This window comes from Hippocampus zosterae, chromosome 15 (assembly GCF_025434085.1).
Source record: "Hippocampus zosterae strain Florida chromosome 15, ASM2543408v3, whole genome shotgun sequence".
In the NCBI taxonomy this organism is placed as follows: domain Eukaryota; kingdom Metazoa; phylum Chordata; class Actinopteri; order Syngnathiformes; family Syngnathidae; genus Hippocampus; species Hippocampus zosterae.
Genome location: NC_067465.1, coordinates 16,240,374 through 16,262,031, shown reverse-complemented (window position 1 = coordinate 16,262,031; position 21,658 = coordinate 16,240,374). Strand labels below are relative to the sequence as shown.

General features: G+C 41.1%; 1 protein-coding gene and 1 long non-coding RNA gene across 3 annotated transcripts in view; one reads left to right on the top strand and one right to left on the bottom strand.

The window, feature by feature from the left end:
• Positions 1–654: 654 nt before the first annotated feature.
• cables1 (Cdk5 and Abl enzyme substrate 1) overlaps positions 655–21,658 on the bottom strand; it is a 29,829-nt gene continuing 8,825 nt past the window's right edge. Inside the window, exons 2-10 of one of the 2 annotated variants that reach the window (XM_052088484.1) lie at positions 17,383–17,454; positions 17,204–17,296; positions 14,700–14,777; positions 10,750–10,858; positions 8,409–8,565; positions 7,088–7,191; positions 3,923–4,029; positions 3,625–3,832; positions 655–2,343 (exon numbers count right to left, since the gene is read on the bottom strand). In XM_052088484.1, the coding sequence (XP_051944444.1) occupies positions 2,203–2,343; positions 3,625–3,832; positions 3,923–4,029; positions 7,088–7,191; positions 8,409–8,565; positions 10,750–10,858; positions 14,700–14,777; positions 17,204–17,296; positions 17,383–17,454 (1,069 nt within the window). In that variant the 3' untranslated portion in view covers positions 655–2,202. The remainder of the gene's footprint in view (positions 2,344–3,624; positions 3,833–3,922; positions 4,030–7,087; positions 7,192–8,408; positions 8,566–10,749; positions 10,859–14,699; positions 14,778–17,203; positions 17,297–17,382; positions 17,455–21,658) is intronic. The other variant, XM_052088485.1, reaches the window with a different exon arrangement.
• LOC127616818 (uncharacterized) lies at positions 13,369–16,959 on the top strand. Its single transcript, XR_007967204.1, has 2 exons — positions 13,369–13,526; positions 14,562–16,959. It is a non-coding gene; the product is annotated as an uncharacterized LOC127616818 (long non-coding RNA).

Sequence of the window (21,658 nt, the reverse complement as noted above, 5' to 3'; positions counted from 1 at the left end):
TTCCGGGCAAAGGTAGACGGCATGCATTGACGCCGCCAAAAGACATGACACGTTCTCACAATGATGCCTGTCAATGGAAGCCTTTATGAGCCGCCCAGGGAGGGAATTAGGCCGTCAATGGGGCTGACTAAGCCGCGGATCTCGCGCGTCCTCGCCGTTTGTTTTGACCCGGGCCTTGTTTACGTTGGAGCGTCCACGTGACAGATCCCAACAGTTGAAACTTGGAGTATGCCGATTCTGCTTTCTCGATCCATCCATCCATTTTCCGATCCCGCTTATCCTCTCAATGGTTGCGGGGCATGCTGGAGCCTATCCCAGCCGTCTTCAGGCAGTAGGCAGAGGACACCTTGAACCGGTTGGCTTCTGCTTTCTTTCCTTGTGAAAAGGCGCTCCAAAATCTGTCACCTGATGAGAGCATTTCATGTGCTTGACAGAAGGTGGCAGTACAGTACAAAATGGCAGCTGGACGATTATTCTGCTTAATTCTTATTCCACATGCACTAATTGCTACCCAAGCTAGTATTAAATTTGATAAATTATCATTCATAATAGTATCATTCTGTTAAACTAGCTAGCGCTCAGAAATAAAATAGCCAAAAGCACTCTTTCCATGTCACATCATAAAAAAATAAAAAGAACACAGTCTCTCCTTGATCCGACAAGCAACGTGATTTATTTACAATGATAATGAAGCGGTAATCATTTTTGACTGTCAGTCATTTCTTAGCTTCTGAAATCTTTAGGGTGTGCCAGCAACTTCTTTTTACACTTGAAAATAGCCCCTCATCACATTTTTGAGATTTGTCTTACCTGAATTGCAAATGTATCTCAGCTCTTTATATATTTTTTTAAAATTTCTTCCCGAAGGAGGATTATAAGACAACTTGTAAACATACCAAATCAAATGATTAGCACCAGGCATTGCCAAGTATCCTGGTAAAGATTGATATATTTTACTTGGTGGTCCCAAACATGACCTTGCCCCAAAAGTCACTCGATAGCGCCCCCTGGAACATAAAGAAGCCCCTGACACATAACAGGATGCATGAAAAATTCAAGAGCCCATGCCTAAAACAAACTACATCAGCCATTTGGGGTGAATTTCAAGGCTCACCCAAATGAGCACCAATCAGAAGCAGGCATCCTTAACAGATGACCGCAATTGAAAAAGCTTTTTCCCCCTATGCCATTGGAAGTGGGCGGAGCATGGCAGCAAAACTACATTATTTTGAGGATTTGCCATGAAAATTTACATGTGACACCAGTTTCACCAATCAACGCAAAATTAGGTGGACGTCGAACATAAAAGGACACATGAAAAAGTCTCAAGCTACCCGTGCCTGAAATTGAACATTTTGTTGTGAAACGGCAATTCTGGAGAAATTCCAGCACTTGTACTGGGTCCAACTGTTCCCGGGAAATTTGCCCAAATGAGCCCCAATCAGAATTAGACTCTTGTCAGACGGGCAATGCAAATTTGTGAAGCTTTTTTTGGCCGATCATTTTGCCATGAAAAAGAGATAAAAGATAATGAGCACCGTAACAACAGCTTCACGATTGCTATGACCTTGGGTGGCCGGGCGTTAAAGTCTCAAGAGCCCATTCCCGAAGGTGAAAATGACTCAAATGAGCTGCATTTGGAAGCCGGCCGGTATCATCTATCTTTTATCCACTGTGGCCACACCCACATTCTTCCAAAAACGACCCCCACCCATCCAAAGAGCACCTTAAGGTGCTAATGATACACTCTAACATAGAGCAGATGAAGATTACACACTGGTCAAAAGCACAATGAATTTGACAGAGAGAGGAAAAAAAGGAGTCCAAATGTTGTTTCCTCATGCATGTACTAGAAAAGATCCAACTGTTGCAATCCGGAGCCGTGTTTAAAAAAAAAATAAAAATAAATCTGGTAATATTCTGAGGGGGGGTGAAAGTGCACTTTTTAAGATGGTCGATGAGCCACAAGCAATGACACGCAAAGCAGATTGATGATTAAAAAAAAAACGATAAAAGAGAAAAAGATCCATTTCACCCCCCAACTTTGTATTTTTATACAAAGTTGTCAAAGTCAACAAGGAGAGAGTCAAAAATATCCAAAATGGCAGCAGAGGGGAAAAAAGGTGTGGACCAAGTTCTGCAGCAGTGCAGTCCCAACCGAGCGGTGCCGTGGCTTGAAGTAGGCGGGGCGGGGGGTTGCCGCTACGAGGTCTGCAGCAAGCGTCTGTAGTGCGGCATGACCTCGTGCTCGGGGAGGTGCAGGTTGAACTCCAACGCCACCAGGACGGGGAACTCAAAGGCGATCAGTTCGCGCCGGTTTACGCGGAACCTCTCCTCCAGCTTCTACAAGATCGGGGAATCAGGAAAGAATAAGATTGGATGCTTCTCCGATGATGACGTTTACAACATTTTTAGAGCAGTGATTCCCAACTAGGTTGAAATGAAAAATGATCCAATTTCTTTCCATTTGTCTCAAAAGGATTGCATATTTACATCGATCAACGATTGAATATTTACATCGATCAACATTGCATGGATGGCAGGAGGTAGAATGAAGTGTGTATCAGCTTTCTGTTCAACTTTTCAACAAGTACATCCAAGAGAAAATTGAAACAAGGTCATCATTATTTCACTATTCCTAATTTTGGTGACATTTTTGTTTGGTGTTGCACCATGAGCAGGCATTTGGACGAATGTCTTCTCCCGACCAGCAATGTGGATATTTCTTCCCCTTCGTCATTTTTTTTTTTTGACGAAGGAAGCTGTTTCAAAGCAGGAATATATAAGTGAGAAAGAAATGGACAAATTATACATAAAAATTTAAAAAGTGCAGGGGGCTTGAGCTCCCTTTGATGTTTATACGTGCACGTACCTGGTCGTGGGATTATTTAAGTAAAATTGGCGCCTTGACGCAGAGGGTGGGAAACAATAATAGAAAACAATATTAATAAATATAAAAAGGTTTAAAAAATATGTATTCAAATAACTTTGAAGTTATTTAAGCCAAAGTTTTGACACTTTTAAATGCATCATTACAAAAAAAGCTTAAGTACCAATTGCAACATCAGTTCTAAATCAGCTGCAATTTAAACAAAAGGAAAAAAAACATGTGCCTACTAAAACAAAAACATTCAGCTTCCAAATTCCAATCGTTTATTTTTGAAATGCTCATATTAGTATATTACATTGATTCCGTTCTTCGAGATGATTTGTACTGACGACATGACGATATGCTGCCATCTCCCTACATTGAAGGCACTCAGTGAAATTTATGAAATGCTTCTCAGATTCATGTCAATACATGAAGCAAATCATAAAGGCGGGTTTTCTGGCGGTCCATATGCGTTTTGAGCATCAAAACAATTCATTACGATCAGCCATCTTTGTTGTTTACATGCGCAACTGATCCGAGTGGGGGTGAGCGCGACATCACCACTTTTCTGGAATGTGGCCTAAAGCCGCATTCTTGCCCGAAGTTCCAGTAACTACTTTTATTTCCTGGATCTAAGAGGTACTAAGTAAACACTGCATGTTTAACACGGTAGCCTCGATAGGTTCCCGGACCACCTCCATTCGATGCCGGAACTCCATTTTCGCCAGCATATGGGCTTTGAGGTCACTTACGTCGATAAGGAGCTTGACTTCGTGCTTCTTGAGATCGCCGCCGATCTTGGCCGCCAGCAGGACGCAGGCTCCCGTGCAGAGTTTGCGGTTCTGCTTGTTGAGCTTGCCTTGCAGCACCAGCTTCTCAAAGTACACAAAGGCCATGGCCACGGTGGGCTCCTCGTAGCCGCACTCATCCTGGGCCAGCTTCTTCATCTCGCGCTTCAGGCTAAGATGAGGGGACAAGGCGGGGGAGGGTGTGTGTTTAATGGCAGGTGGGGATTTTGGTTGTGGACGAAGCCGTTTCACGCGGTCTTACCTTCTGATCTTGCTGAGTGTGAGGCGGATATGAGGGAACTTCTCCTTGAAGGTTTCGTTCATGTCTTTCTTCAGGTCGGAGGGTTTCACGTACTCTATGACTGTCGTCTGTCAAATATGAGAGCAATTTAGCAGTGCTTTTTTGTGGGGGGGTGCTTTCAATTGGACTGCATCATAGTGAGAGCTGATCCTAATATTTGCTCATTTAAGAGAGTCACCATTGTGTTACTTTTTAAAGCCAATTACCGGTACATTTTATACAAGTTGTTTTACCCATTTAACAATATTGTTACACATAATGTGAATTTTCTTGACTTACCACGATTATGGTTCAAGTATTCAATTTGTGTCGATTTTTGTGAAAGTATTATTACCGTATTCTTGGCCCGAATATAAGACGGTGTTTTTTGCATTGAAATAAGAAAAAAGTAGGGGTCGTCTTATATTCGGGGACATTATACCCTTTACGGCACTAGATGGCGCCAGATATCATTGAAGCGAATGCTGAACTTGACTCCCAGTAGAGCTGAGATTGGTCCTAAAAAATTGAGCCCGACCCGAGCCAATGGTATTTAAGCCCGACCGGCCCGAGCCCGATCACTTAGCTTGATTTGCAGGCCCGAGCCCGAAGCAAACCAGACATTTCATATTTTATTTGTGAGGACTCGTGAGGAAGAGGGGTGATTTCTGATAACAAAGCCTGTCTTTTGGAACGAAATCTAAGTTAAACAAGATTTTATAAACATTTACATCTTTTATATTTCTGTTTCTGAAGAGGTTACATTAACCGACAATTTTCTATCATTGACGGATTTTTTTTTTTTTTTAAGAGTGGACGGGGAAAATTTAAGGCCGAACCAATGATTGACATTTTAATTCGCGCGGCCCTATCTTACTTATATTCCCCAGGCCAAAGCGAACCCCTGTCGTGGAGAATAAAAATAAAAATAGGGGTAGCACAAAGAAGAAAAATAAAAAATAGTGGTAAGAAAAAAAAGAGAATAATTGAAAAGATAACAGAAAATGGATAAACATAGCGACAATCTGGAGAAAAGTGGGTCGAAGATCGGCCAGGTTAACCGGCAGCTGAGGAGACGTTATGATGCAATTTACATTTCAAAAACCAGAAGCCATTCATTTATGAATGTGATTGCACTTTAGTTTACATATTTAAATGTTCAGTTAGAAAGATTTGAATGAGGCAAAATAGCATGCTTTTTCTCTCAAATATATTGTTAGAATCATTTGTTTCAGATGTACTGAAATTATTTTCTTTATAAAAAAATAATTTGGTGTTCAAAAAGTTTTCAAACTTGAGTCTTGAAAAAGAGGGGGTCGTCTTATAATCAGGGCCATCTTATATCCGGGCCGTACGATAAGTTTCTCTATATATCCATCCAGCCATCCATTTTCCAATCCGGTTTATCCTCACAAGGGTCGCGTGGGATGCTGGAGCCAATCGCAGCCGACACGCTGAACTGGTTGCCAGCCAATCGCAGGCAACACAGAGACAAACAAACATCCACGCTCACGCTCACACCTTGGGACAATTTTGAGTGTTCAATCAGCCTGCCATGCATGTTTTTGGAATGTGGGAGGAAACCCACGCAGGGAGAACATGGAAACTCCACACAAGAAGTTCCGGAGCTGGGATCGAACCCACGACCTCTGCATTGTGACGGCGACGCACTAATTACCGGATCACCGGTCTTCCCTCCTTATCTCTCTCTTTTAGTGCAGTACACATTTAGATGTTTTTCGCATTCATGCTCTATATACAGTACTGTGAATGTGTAAATGAATGAAACGGCTCGAAGGCATAGACTCCAACATTCCCGTGACCCTCGTGGGGATAAGCCACTCGGATCATGGATGGATAAAACAAATAACAGTATTATATAATGCCACAATCATGTTAGAATACAAATATAGTTTCACACTTTTTAACAGTTGATATAAAAGTTGTATAAAAATGAGACATATTAATCCAAATGAAAAACACAAATCATTAACATTAAAAACAAAAAACAGATGCAGTCAAAATGAAAATGACGAAAGATTTTTTTGCATGGAAAACTGAATGACAAGTTTTTGTGCTTGCTTTGACGACTCCTTGAAACGTAATGCATTTCAAAATCAAAATGTTGACTAATCTGAATACATCGTTTGAAATTAAAAATACTGACAATAAAATAACAAGCAAAGGCAAAAACTTCATTTGAAAATTTATCAGTGAGAATCCTACATAAGCATATGAAATGAAAACAAATTAAATATAACAAACTTAAATTTGTGCAAATTTGTTTTTCTACTTTCTTCCCTCCAAATCTTGCTGCTGTAAATTGCGAATTTCTCCATTGTGAGACAAATAAAGGTTTTCTTATCTTCCTGTCTTATCTTTAAAAAAAAAAGCTCTTTCCTGTCTGCTTCATTTGAAATTGGTTTTAACAATAATACAAGTAAATTAATAAACTAAAAAAATGGCACTAAAAATCAAATCAGTTCTGGTCTGAATATGCATCATTTAAGTTGCATATGGGTGCAAATGCCCAAATTAGAGACCCAAAATGCAGTAGACGTTGGCACAAAAAACAAAAAGAAAAAAAATTGCCCAACACATGCTAGCTCACCAGCAAATACGAAATGGCCAGAAAAACGTAATCAGAAAAACAGTCCCGCCGCACAATAAGAACAGAACCTGCTGCCTGTTGAACGCGTCGGTGTGAGCGCAAAGCAATGTGAGGAATGTCACGCTTCCACGATGACCATTCTTGTGGAACACCCGCTGGCCTTTTGCAATTAGAGGAAGCGAGGACAACAAAGCAAAACAAAACCAAACAAAAACACGAATTGGCCTTGAACGGAGCGTTCAAACACGCTCCTGTGGTTGGACAGTCACGTCACATCCGTCGTCGCTGCTCAGCATCGGGACACAAAACGTCTCTTTCAAGTAAGCGTGGAATTATTTTGCCAGAGTTTGACCATTACTCATTCAAGCAAGATCTTGCTGGCTGCCATTCAGACAGATGAGCCTTTCGGACCATTTAGTCATTTGGCAAAAATGAGCAACGCCTAAATAGAATCTCTCACTGGTAGATAAGCGTCAACAAAACATCAATACAACACATAGCAGTCACTTGTTGTTCCTTTCGGCACTTGGGCTCACCATGTAGGATGGGAAGATGAGCACTCGCTTGTGTTTGCCGCAAGGCCACTGAGGGTCGTCCAGAAGATTGGGGTCATACTCGCGGAATTCACTCATGTCGTTACCTAATAAGAGAAAAAAAACAGCCAAGTGACTGAAGGAAGGAAGCGAAGCCTCAAATTAAACCTCAGTAAAGATTCACTCTTTGCATGTTCAAGCCAGATGAAAATAAATAAAATGAAAAAAAGTGATATATATCCACATTTATTCAATTATTTGGGGGGAATTAAAAAAATGCCCCCCCCCCCCAATTTGAAGGGCCAGCAATTATTCACAGATTTTTCCTATTGGTGGGGGTCCTGTTCGGGAGCTGCCAGCCAGGCAGTCCTCTCAGCCAGGGTGCTCTGCATCTCACACCTGAGGCTTGCCCGCTAATCACCCAGCTGCAGCTCATTAGCTCATTTGGGTTGAGATAATTTGGCCACCAAACCAGTCCTCAGTGCAAGTTTGTGACAGAACCACCTGAAGTTTGCGTTTCCTGTACAGACACGCCCCTGTGGATTCCTCATGCTTCTCTCTGAACTTTAAGTAAGTTCCCATTTGGATTTTTCCAGAGTTGACAAGTTTTGGCTAACACCATTCCTGTCTGCTGTCGTGCGATTGGGATCACAAACAAACCCTAACGCAGGGGTGTCTAACTCACTTTAGTTGCGGGCCAATTTGGAGTTACGTCGTTCCTTGGAGGGCCCCGAGGAACGTAAAACTACCAAATAATTATTTCTACACAACAAATTATTAGATTACTAGTTTGAAATCAGTCATGTCGATTAAAATAGTTTGTACAAGGGAGGGTAAACAGGGTAACAAAATGATTGCAAAATCTCCATGTTATTTATTACACATTATCATAATTTGATATTTCGGTACAGATTTTAGCAAGTTGACGCACGTGATTTGTTTTCACTGGCCACATAAAATGACCTGGCGAGCTGTCTCTGGCCCACGGGCCTTGAGTTTGACACGGGTGTCCCAACAGGTCCACTGTATCCTTGCAAAAAAATTCCCTTCTGTTCTCCCAAAACAGACTTTATTCATGCAAAAATATCAAATTTAGGTGAAATGTCACAATCAGAGCTTTTAAATTGGCTCAAAAGTCGAGGATACTTGCTTCCGATTGGGTCTCATTTGGGCAAATCCGCTTGTAGGCACCCAAAATGTCTGACTTTTTGTTCAGTTTCGTCTTTTTGTGTGTCTGCGCAATTTCATGTTAATAAGTGAAACGCATAAAGAAGCACCGCTATCTGGAGTGCATGGAACAAGTTGAACCGAGGAGTTTACCGACCGGTGTCCAGGCTGCTCTGGTTGCTGTTGGCGCGGGCCAGGCTGAGGCTGCGGTGGCTGGCGTTGCGGGACTGCGAAAAGGACGACGTGGAATCGATGGTGTTGCGCCGCCCGCCCAGCACGTTGGTCGGGTACAAGAACTGTGTGTACGACACCGTCTGCACGCACACAACACGGTTATTAGAATTTACCAAAACTCAGGAAAGAACCAATGAAAACAAGTTGCTTTTTCGGCGACAAAATGAGAATGCTTTTAATACATAGACAACGAACCAACTACATCTTATGTTTATAAAAACCGACATAATTATAGCAAACGTGTCTTTGGGTTTCGACTTTGTTTGGGGCTCATTTGAAATGTTATTGCGGAATTGCTATGCATCCATAGCTATACAAGAAGGAAGCTCACTGGTTTGAGAATTTTCATTGAGTTTTTCACAACACTTTGTGACTTTTTTTAAAAAATACATATACCGTATTTTCCACACTATAGGGAGCACCAAAAAGTCTTCAATTTTCTTAAACTCACTGAGCGTCGTTTGTATGGTCATTACAGTAATGTATCGACTCCAAGATGGCCCCTTCCTGGAGACATGATTCCAATGTTATAACTTGCTGTTGGTTCAGTGAACTGTGTCACTACTTTATTAAATACGTTTTTGTTGCAGCTCCGAAAAAAGGAGCGCTGTGGTGTTCTTTTTTTTTTTTTTTTTTTTAAACAGTCTCAACAAATACAGGTACGTCTTTGTCTATGTGCCTTCTTCAGTTCGACTCGAGGCGTTCAAGACCGCCTCTGAAAAATGTAAACTAATGATTACTTCAATGAAACTACCAAAATTGAGTCAAACATTAAAACTGAAAAGCAAGCGAGGATATCACAAAATAAGTTCTGTAGCCACCCCTGCAAAATTTATATAGTGATTTCATCATTTGTGAATACACAAAAAAGGAATAAATAACTACTCCTGACATCTGATCGTAGTAATTGTGGCGCTATGATCAAGGAAATGCCAATACGTTTTTCGGACGCAGTCACAAACCCCTCTCGAGTTGAATGAAAGAGAAGGCACAGAGGTGGACAAAGACTCGCCTGTATTTGTTTAAAAAAGGAGAGCTGTGTTTTTTTTTAAACTCAAACTTTATTAAAGGTTTTCAGTCTCAACAAGTACAGATACTGTACATCTTTGTCCATCTCCGTGGCTTCTTCCGTTCCACTTAAGAGGTGTTCATGACCGCCTCCGAAAAACGAAAATGAATTATTACTTCAATGAAACCACGAAGAAAATCACAAAATAAATTCTGTAGGTGGGGATATAGAATTTATTTTGTGATTTCCTCGCTTGATTTTCTGTTTTGATACATTATCTTCAATTTTTGTAGTTTCATGTAAGTACAGTAATAGTTTACATATATATATATATATAAATAAACCTAATGGGAATTGAAATGGGCGGCCCAGTAGTTAGCACGTCGGCTTCACAGTGCAGAGGTAACGGGTTCGATTCCAGCTCGGGCCTCCCTGTGTGGAGTTTGCATGTTCTCCCCGGGCTTGCGTAGGTTTTCTCCGGGTGCTCCGGTTTCCTCCCACATTCCAAAAACACGCATGGCAGGCTGATTGGACGCTCTAAATTGTCCCTAGGTGTGAGTGTGATAGGTTGTTCGTCTCTGTGTGCCCTGCGATTGGCTGGCAACCGGTTCAGGGTGTCCCCTGCCTACTGTCTGAAGACGGCTGGGATAGGCTCCAGCGACCCTAGTGAGGATCAAGCGGTTTGGAAAATGGATGGATGGGAATTGAAATAGAACTAAGTGTTTAAAAAAAAAAATACAAGTAAACTCAAATTTGTGTTGAAGCAAATGATTATCATTTAAATAATAACATGTCTCACTCATAACACGGGTGCTATTTGGTATTACATGTATCTCAACTGTATTTATAGAGCACTTTCAAACGGCCATCGCTGCATACAAAGTGCTGTACATGGAGCAATTAATTATGTGAAATAATTGTGGAAAATAATTTGGATGAATCGCAATCTGAAAGTCTTTCTTGCAATACAAGACAATGATGTCATAATTTTAATTGTTTTCTTATATTGTCATAAATACAGTTATACGTACATATAATATCCCGACATCTGAGTATCAGGAAATGCAAAAATATTTTTTCAAAATAACGGTATGTGGGCATGACACACTATGTGCAAAACCGTTTCGACAGAATCATTACTGTACTTTGTTTCCCCAATTTTTCAATGAAATATCTACAGTATATCGCATGACAAGAGTCAGTCTTAAGATGTAATTGATTACTTTTGTATTAATTGAACGTGGGGGTTTCTTACCTTCCCATCAGCCCCGAGCTCAACCCCCTCGAGGCCAATGACCATTTCTTTGGCGCTGACGCCTCCGGACGGGTGTCGCTGGCGCCCTGTCGCTTCCATCTTCGCGTCCCTGACGATGAGCACAAAGCACTTTATAGCCACCCGTAGTATGTTTCTTTTGTTGAACCACTTTAACTGGCAAGTAGCGAGGTTTTTGCCAGCCTCATTTGTGGCGTTCTCTTTGCAGGTAGCTAACCTAAGAGAATTTAGGCCAATGACTGAAATGTCTTGTGACACGGATGCAGGAAGTCAATGGAAAGAAGGAAAAGAGGCGGTGGGCGGAGGGTGGGCTGCCAATTCACTGCTGCTAGGAACAATTAAGACACTATGAACTCGAGTGGGCTAACTCCATTCTGTCATTTGTAGATGCAGAAATGAATAGAGAAATGGCATAGCTTCCAGGGCAATACTTGTCAAACTCAAGATTTACTTCCAATTTTGACATGTCTAGAAACTAAGTAGTCCTTTAGCTTTGTGTGGCAGACAGTGAATCTACATCAAGGGTGCCCAATACCTCGATTGCGATTGACCGGCATACTGCCGACTGGTCCGAAAATGGGGGGAGGGGGAGTCTGTTATTAATATTTGATATTTTTGTGTTCGTGCACACTGCACCCTAAGCATCCTATCACTTTCACAAAAATGTATTTCTAAAAAAAGCAGGCCACCTTTAACCAACGTGGTGCATGAATATGCATCGACCGAAGTTGTTAGTGCAATTGCAAATTACAACCTGCGATCAGAGCTGTTGCGAGATATCTTATTATCATGACAAATTTGTTTTATATCCAATTCACTGATGGCATTTGTACAGAATGGCAATCTGAAGTTTGGGGGGAAGCATTTTAAAATGCTACATGTATGTATGATGGCTTCTGTACTTGACACGCTGCAAAAGTGCGTCCCGTGCCTCTGCGTCAGCTTTCGACTAAGGTAGGCAGTGAAATTCTTTTTGTCGAGCCCTTATCTAAGCTATCTTATTGGAACGAAAGTGAAGACAAAGTACTAGCATGATGGCTCATTAATGCACGCCGTTAACAGACCCAGACGAACGAGGTAAATTTGGATAATCTTACAATTTGTCAAACAATTCCATGCTTATTTCTTCACAAAAATTTGGTACAGTATAGGCCATTTTTAGCCAAGGGGAAAAAAGTACAAAACAATGTACTGTACCGTGTTGGGGTTTCTGTAGGCCAAGAAATAATGTAACGGACGATCACCTCTCATGGGCAACCCCCATCCCCAATTTGAAGTGAATGTAATGTATTCTGATAAATTTCTGTAATAATTAAATTCCAGGAGAAGTCATCTCTGCCCTATTAATCATCAAAATGTACAGCAACTCGCTCAGATTTTAAACGCAGTTAACTTTAGCTTTCCTGCAAAATTGAGTTAGCCCACTGTAGTTCTCAGTCACTCAATGGTGGTCAGTTTTTCCATCCACTTCCACAAGATAATTTCATGTTAACTATTTAGTACTGTTTTTTTCTTCCAAAAGTACTCTGAAAAATAATCTTAGCACCAAAAAAGGATTTATCTTGAAGAGCTATGACGTATTGCTCTATTTACTTCGAACAAAAATAAAGGTGCAATGATAATCGATTCTCAATGTGTTAAATGTTTTTGATAATCGATTGTTTCGAGACCTGGTTAAATTTACAGGTGTTCATGATAGTGGAATTTGAGGCTTGTTTTCTGACAGACTAACCAGGAACAGAATCATAACACCGTTTAACAAATTTTTCAATCAGAGATGCAACTGACATTTTCAAGATGCTTTTTTTTCTTTCATTCTAATTGTGCCTTTTTGTTTTTCTCTTGAACATCAGGTTTTCAAAATAAGAATGATATAAGAACATAATTGAGTAAGATATTTAGTCGAATTTCTGAATGAAGGGTCAGTTTGAACAATCTTTTTCTGAAACATCATTAATTCCGAGGCATGGCACCACCCGAATTGCGCTAGTTATTATATTTCACACATAAAAATAAAAAATGTATCTCAAAAGCCTGAAGTGCTCAGAAAAAAAGTCAAGGCCTTTTTAAATTGGTGTCAAAAATACATATGTAGACATATGATTACAATTTGCTGTTTCTTCACTGTCCAATTTGACATGTTTTTGTATAAAGAGATTGAAATGAACCCTTTCAGGGACAGCGGTTACTACAGTGGACAGCCTATCAGGTTACAATGTGCATGAAATGGTTAAAACATTGCTTCTTGAAATAATCAGTAGTTGCAGCTCTACGTAGAAAAAGAGTAGTAATTGCAAATACCATTTATTTAGGGCTTGTCAAGCAATTTGTGTCCATATTTCGTCCTCTTTGTGTAATTGCATTCAGTGACAATGCACCTTGAAGGCTTCAAATCAATCCTGAAAAAACTCCCAATCGTGAATTTCGTATGGATGTAAACTTCTGACCACTGCACTGTGTGCACCAACGTGGTTACGTGCCGCTTATCTTTTCGCCCCCTTTCGGCCTGGCCTCGTGTTTTCAAAAGATAAAAGCGACCTCACATGACACTTGACCGAGGAGGAGGAGGAGTTACTGTAGGTTAAAAACAGTGTTATGTGGCCGGAAAAGTGGGCTGGCGTCAAGGCACCCGGAGGCCGAGGGAACGCGAGATGAGGCGAATCGTCTACGAACTGTCCACTATCGCAACAATACACTCAGAAACAAACAGCCACAGAGGAGAGAGAAGGACAAATCAGAGCTGGACGTTACTCAGTAAGGTACGTGCTCCACATGGCGACTGCCCCATGCAAAAATAAATGAATAAATAAACATGCTTGTGTTATGTGCCACACAGCCAAGGTAAAGGGGGGGAAGATACACATTCTGACAAGCCCCAAGTGCCGCTGCAGACACTTTCACACTTTCGGACAACCGTTATCATTTGACCTCACATGCGTTGAAAGCCCCCCCCCCCCCCAAAAAAAAAATGGACAGCCAAAAGAGAATCACCAAGTTTAAGTGCACTAAATTCGTATTGCTCATGAGATTCAGAAATAAAATGGGTTCTCTACAAGTAGCCAACAGTACCGGTAGATTTTTCACTTAAATGAATTGACTGCTAGTTTTATGGTTCAACCCATCCGGGGACAGCGGTAACTACAGTGGACAGCTTATCGTGTTACCAGGGTACAGGTTATCATTGCTGCATGAAAGGGTTAATTTAAAAAACAGAAAAGGTGTTTGTTTTAGATTTGTATTATCATATACAGTATATTACATTATACTAAAATAATTTTGATTGGATTTTATAATCTAACTAACAAATGGACAATTGAACAAATTATTTCCTATTAGCAAAACGTTTATCATTTTTTAAACTGCTTTTACATGAATTTCCCTTTGACATCAAACCTTTTCTGAACAAGCGTCTTGTCTAATCAAAGCAGTAATCATCCAAAGTGCGCATGACCCCCCATCACCCCAAACAAAAATTAAAAGCCTGCAGTCAAAACCTTTCAAAGATCAAAGCCGTCTTTGTGTCAGCTCAACAATTCTTCCTTATTGATCTTGGTATATTTTGAACCAAATGCATCCGATGACGCCTTTTCCTGGATCTCGGGACGATCGTGTCACTCCTCCCTCGTGACGCTGCAACACACTTTGTCGCGGCCCCAAGGAAGACAAACGAGAAGTTATGACCCAAGCTAATGAAGCACTAGTGCACCTGACCGACTGGAAAGTGTTAATGAGCGGTCCACATGCACATGAGCGCTGACATCCTCAGACACCGTTTGTCTTGCGGGGCTTTTAAGGTCACCTTGAGTCAAAATGGAGAGCACATCCACAGAGGAGAAGAAGCAGCCATGAGGAGGAGAAGGAGGAGGAAGGAGCACGGAGGAGGGGGCGCGGGGTGCAGGAGGAGGACAGCGGTCATGCTGGAGGATACGTACCCCGCTTGGCTACAATCTCGATAGGGCAGCACTGAAAATACACTATAGAAGGATCTTCTGCCACTGATTAGGACTATCCTACAAAAACAAAACAAGCTCATCAGATTTGAGGTCTGGCTTTGTTTGAAGTTTTGCTGCCGTCCAGTGTCGTTTAAATGTCATGTTCAGTGGATGTACAACATGGACACGCCCCTCAAACTCAATGTTTTCAGAACATTTAGTTGAAACAAGCCAAGACCAAGGGAAAGAAGTAACAGATGGAGATTATGGTTTAAAAAAATAGATAGGTCAAAAATGTTTTCCGTATGCTACAGGTGCTTATCTCACACGGAACCTAGTAAAATAGAGACAAGAAGTGTAATTGCCTTGCCAATTAGCCACACGTCGACGCTGCTGGATAGTGAATGTCATGATTTTAGCTGAACGCGTGATATTTTTATTCAAAACAGGGTCCTTGGTTTACGATGATCCAAATGAAGAGGTTTCCAGATTGAACTAGTTTATTTTACATTTACGGCACAACTATTTCATGTAATTAATACTGCGCTAGCTTCACAAAGTGATCGGCTACTGTGACATTTCCACTAACATACAAAATGGGTTGTAAACCAAGGATCTCCAGTCATAATACAAACTGATCAACCTGTAAATGAAATATTTGTCTTGGTTGAAAAAATATGAATAAAGACCAGGATTTATGCTTAATAAGCTATTTTCATACAAATATTTTCTATACTTCTGACTTAAGGGTTGCGTTCACATAAAGGAACACGCTGACTTGGGCTTAGTTTTCTTGTCTATATTATTTACCTCAATAGAAAACAAGCTACATTCTAAAAAGGAAAAAAATGAAGGTGCCAGGTTTTGCATTTGTTCTTCTCTACAGCCAAACGCAACTGATTTGTTCCGCAATGTGCAAGGTTCTGCAACTTGTTTTCCCGAGTGGCCATGGTTGGAAGTTTAAAGTTTCCGAATGGTGACACAATGTTGCAGATACAACGTCTAATCAAAAATGTTATGTCCTGTCACCGGATCTTTCACAACTAAAATGACATTTTCTGTACCAGGTGAGAACCAGCCGATTTCTGCTTAGCCGTACGGATACAGTCTAGATCAGGGGTGCCCATTAGGTATATCCTGATCTACCGGTAGATCTAAGACAGGTCCCAAGTAGATCCGAGGAGTGTCGAGAAGAAAAAAAAACAAACAACCATTTGTGTGTCTTTGTACATGTTAGTAATATATTTTTTGTGTTAATATACACTGCCCCCTAATCATCTTATCAGTCTCATTTTCACTATTTTTTTTTAATAAAATAAAGCAGGTAAATCTTAAATTTGCGGTGGCGCGTGATTACGTCACCGGAAGTTGTTAGCGCTCAGCAGTTTGCAATTGCAGCTTGTGATCAGAGCTGTTGCGCTCTATCTTTTATTGTCATGATTCTCATTCAGAGTTTGCTTCTTGTACAATTCACCGATGGCATGAGCAAAGAATAGGATTCTAGGAGGGCCCAGGGAAGCAGTTTAAAACAGTACGTGTTAGCTACGAAAGTTAACAGGCTGCAAAAGTGCGTGGCATGCCTCTGTTTCAGGCTGTTTTTCATCATGGCGCGTGTGTGTGTGTGTGTGTGTGTGTGTGTGTGTGTGTGTGTTTGTGCGCGTGCGCATGCGCGTGCCGGTAAGGGTAGAACCCGGGAGGTTAGTTGATCGAAAAGTAGATCTTTGATCCAAAAAGTATGGGCACCCCTGGTCTAGATCGTATCTTGTGTTTTACAATATTAAGTAAGTACGTTGATAATGTCACAAGTACCTTTGTCCAAAAAGCGATGCGTGGAGAGTCTCTGTCATAAAATACACAAGCGCAGTCCATAAAAGGGGCTGCCATTACTTTCAGACTCTTAAAAATCAAAACTCTTATTTGTTGCCCATTTCCTCCACCCTTTGTATTATCGTAATACATAGTACTATGTGAAGCTTAAAAACAAAGTTTCCAGGTAATAACACCAGGGGTCGGCATTTTCCCCATTGCACCGAGTTGTTTACCTGTGTGAGGGTCAATCACCAGCTGCACAAGTGTCAATCACTTGTAATTTGTTTGTGATTGGCCTTACTGTACCCAAAGTGAACCAAACAGCCACCTTACAAAGACGCTTATTGAAACAATACCTAAATTAAATGTAAATTTCCCCAGTGTGGGACGAATAAAGGATATCTTATCTTAATGGTGTGCCATTACACTCCTAGTAAAGTTTCAAAATGATTGTCACTGTGTCACTGCAATTATTATTTGTTGTGTTGGTTCCTTAAGAGTTCTGATCAGATACTCCAAAGGCCTCCCAAAGATGAGAAGAAAAAAAATCAAAGGAACATCTACAGCGTGTGTGATGTGTGATTTCATGCTGGGAACACACGTCTGCACTCAAGTGTTAAAAGTGTAGAAAGAAAAGGCAAATCAAACAAAGAGTGTGTGCAAGAGTTTCAATTCAGTTCCATTTTCCTTCGCACCTTCCATTGCGCATATCGTGTTGCCGCATGTTCTTAATGAAGTGGATCTTCTTGAAGCTCTTTGGTCGAGGGGAACCTGACAGGGTTCGGCACCTGACATGGGAGAAAAGAAAAAAGAGAACCCAAAAAACCTGCAGTGTTTCTGACAAAGTGCTGCTTAACCTATGCATTCGCCATACCTGCGCAGAGGAGCATTCTCTTCAATGTCCTCTAATGTTTCCAGCGAGGATCGCTGGGAGATGAGCCGGCGTCTACAAAGAAAAACAAGGGAAAATTCAATCAATGTTATCAAATTTTAAGAAAAAAAGAGGTAAATACTAAAAGCAAAACAAAAAGAAACAACAAAAAATACACACTAAAAAATAATCCAAACATATCTTTATTTACAGACAAGGCACATTTTCATATCATATATGGCACTCCTTTTTTGGCCTTTAGATACACTTTAAATGGTGTAAACACATGTAATAAATAGAGACAGAGAGAGAGCAAGAGCGACGGAAAGCAACATTTCTGATCTCACAATATACTGTTCATCAATAGTCATGCCCAAAGATTATATAACATTACAAAATAAACTCACGGCTGTCGGTTTCTGTAGGATTAAAAACTATTTCACATTCAATAATCTTCAGCAAAAACCAGGCTGATCTGAAATTCTTCACTGCCTATTTTCACTCTTCGGCTTCAGTCAGGTTTACACAGTGTCAAACTAAACTGTGTGTCACCATTTAGTGGAATTACATTTAAAATAAACAGGAGATAATATAGTTATGGACTGAAAAAAAATCTGCCAAATAGCAAGTCCAGAACCTGCGATGAATGGGTGATTAACTGTCTTTAAAAGTTTGAGTATTGCTATTGATAAGAAAATAGTTGAAAAAGAAAACATGAAAAGTAGTTTGAATTTCTGATCCAAAGACTTAAATATCTTGAAAATCAACCTGACATGTCCATCCATCCATCCATCCATTGTCCAATCGCTTATCCTCACGGGGGTTACGGGCATGCCGGAGCCTATCCCAGCTGTCTTCGGGCAGACGGCGGGATACACCTTGAACCGGTTGCCAGCCAATCGCAGGGCACACAAAGACGAAAAACCGTTTGTGCTCACACTCCCACCTAGGGACAATTTTGAGTGTTAACCAGCCATGCATGTTTAGGGAATGTGGGGGGGAAACCAGAGTACCCTGAGAAAAGCCACGCAGGCATGGGGACAACATGCAACCTCCAGACACGAAGGCCAGAGGCGGAATTGAACCCTGCACCTCTGGACTGTGGGGCAAATGGGCTAACCAGTTGTTCACCGTGTCCCCACCTGACATAGCAAAGAAATATTTGTACCTTCAACCTGGACCTCCATCGACATCCACTGGGCTAAAACTAAAACACGTTTAAATGTTGAAGAGCTCATCAGCAACCCAAGCTGTCACTCATCTACTACGGCAGCAATCAGCTACAACAATAAGTAAGCACATGTTTATCAGCTGAGGTTAAATGGTGACAAATAAACTACCGTCAACACGAAAAACCAAACAAAGCCGGTTGCTACAAGCATCATCCATTTTTTTACACTGAGGCTGCATGACTCCACTACCCGTGCAAGCAGCAGACACATGAGTGAGTTTTAAGTGCGCCTGTACCAAAATATGCTTCAGCTACAGACCGTTTTTAAAAAGCGTTGAAACCAAATCATGCTCAAATCGTGTTTTATGGTATTAATAGCTGTTCAGCTTGAATCTTTTTGTTTTCGGGAAAATACAGTATCAACAGTTCGTCTTCTTAGCCATCCACAAAAACATCAATTACTGCTTTCTTGTTAGCAAGGTTAGCGTTGTGTCTTGAGACCTCTTGGCCATTGTGGCGAAACATAAGATGAATCTCCATTGCCACATTTAAGTGTAGTTAGTCACATCACGTTTTTATGCCGCTTTATTGTTACGTGCCGCACAAAAGTACTGACATTGTCGCTTAAATAATACAAACCACGTTAAAACTTGAGAGATGTATTTTGCCCTTGTTGTAGGCATAACGTGATGGCGAACCGCACGTTGTAGTAGTAGGGATGTGTAGTTTTTCCTTGCTTGTCAGCGACCAGTGTTGATTTTGACAAGAAATTTTAATTTCGCTTTAGTTATTGTCTTTACACTCCAATAATTAATTTTTTTGTTACATTTTAGTCATGTGATTGGATTTTAGTTTTAGTCCAATTTTAGTTGATGAACACAGAGCAATTGTAGTCAACTACATTAACATAGCCATTTTCCTTCGGCATCCATTAAAACTTTTATTTAAAAAAATCATGTTGGGTTTTTTTTTTCCTGCGTTTGAAATTGTGTGGCGGCCACTTCCAGCTGATTTTGCGCGGTCCCCAGCCAGACCGATTGATATCGCTCAGCACAGCGTGAAGCTCCACCGACTGTGCTGATTGAGCGATTTATGTCCCTCTCTGGCAGCGACTTATTTTAACTGCAGTTGCAGCGTTGCGCCACTACGGAGGCACTACATCAACAGCAGTGCACGGGAAAGACCTGAAGCAACTACCGATGAAGAAACTGAGCGAATCGTGTTTTTTCCCGCTCGTCTGTGTTGTCCAGATTTTCCCTAGCAAATGAAACAAACAAATTGCCTTTTTTTGTTGCATCCAAGCATGTCGTGTTAAAAGTTTCCTTTGTATCAAAGTAACCTTTATGATTTTTAGCGTTGCAGATACGGAAAATGAGCCACTTTGGTAAAATGTGACCTCACCTCGACCAGGCTACATAAATACGTTTCCAAATAGGAGCAGATGAACACAAAGCCAATGTGTACGTGATTGAAACAATACTTTTCATTCCTCTTTTCAAATGGTCTCAAAAACACAGGAGCCAGTGGCTTTGACAAGCAGTGGCTAAATCAATTTAATTTCAGTCAGTGTTCAATCAGCCTGTCATGCATGTTTTTTGGAATGTGGGAGGAAACTGGAGTACCCGGAGAAAACCCACGCAGGTATGGGGAGAACATGCAAACTCCACACAGGAAGGGCGGAGCTGGAATCGAATCCGGTACCTCTGCACTGTGAGGTCGACACGCTAACCACTCGACACCGGGCAGGTGGCTAGTGATGAAAAAAGTGGAAAGGGGTGTGGCCTGGACGGGGCGACCAATCACAACAAGTAAGACATCATATACGTCCAATAGCAGGGGTGTTTACAATCGGAAGATGGAAAGACTGATCGGGAGAGCTCGTAAAAACTCGACGATAAGGTACCTGACCCCCCCTAAAATGTTCTCAACGGATTTAAACGATTCACAAAATTGATCAATTTAAGAAATAAAACGGGGGATTTCCGCGTATCCGCGGAAAATTGCCATCGCTGATATAACCATGTTTGAACATGTATCCAAATAAAGTGAAGTGCACATTTCTTGCTTCAACAATGCTGGGAACACAAGCACATAATTTATTTACTTTGGTTCATTTTATGGAAAGCACTTCATGCTAATGACTTTTGCTCTCTTGGGCTTTTCCCAATGAGGTCAGCTGTGGCACTGAAGACTCTCACAATGTTAGCAATGGCTGTACATTGCATAAATGTCTCAAAGTTTGTCAACGTTCTGCCCATGCATGACTGTTCAAAGCCGTTTCTTTAAACGTAGTCTTTTTTCCTTCATCGTGGAACGTGAAATGGCAGACAAATCCTCTCGTCGCTTTCTACCAGCTATGGATATTTTCTCGCACTTCCTCCAACAAATCTTTCTCATCTGCAGTATGCAGTACTTTCTTCCCGAGAGTCAGTGACTGCCTTACGCTCCCCTGCGGCAGTCAGCTCCTGATTGGTTCTCATCTCGCTTTGACTTGTCTGTTCCATTTTCTAAGTGGCTCTTTTCTCCAACTCTTGTACTTCTTTCTGATTGGATTTCGTCACTGTGGTTTTTCCTTTCGTCTGTTATTTGTTGGGGAAATTGCCAATCGATTTAGTTATCGTTGTTGTGTCAATGAATGACTTCTATTTTTGTTTTACGAGTTCGTATTTGTCTGAAAAATATACAATACAGTATTTGTGACGAAATGAATGACGAAAAATTTTTGTCAATGAAATTTACACTGTCTACTGCAACACAGTGAGACAGCGAAAAGTCAACCGCAACTTGGGAAAGGACGACTGTAATGCAGCTAACCATTGAGTTCTTAACTTCCACCACTGCAAATCGAAATGAGGACATTTCTCTGTATCATCTTGAGAAGTTTACCACATGGCTTTCTCGCCAGCCGCCTGTCTGACTTCTATTGGAATTTTCCACTGCGCTGCTGTTTACTCACAAACCCGCTATCAGCAGGCGGCTATTGTTGGTGACTATATTGCAAACATGCCACTTTCAAAGGTATCTTAGATTGGCCAATAAATGTTGGGCTTCACGGGGGAAAAAAAATGGAAGAAGTTTAAGATGAACTGCAAAGAGGTTGGGTTTGAC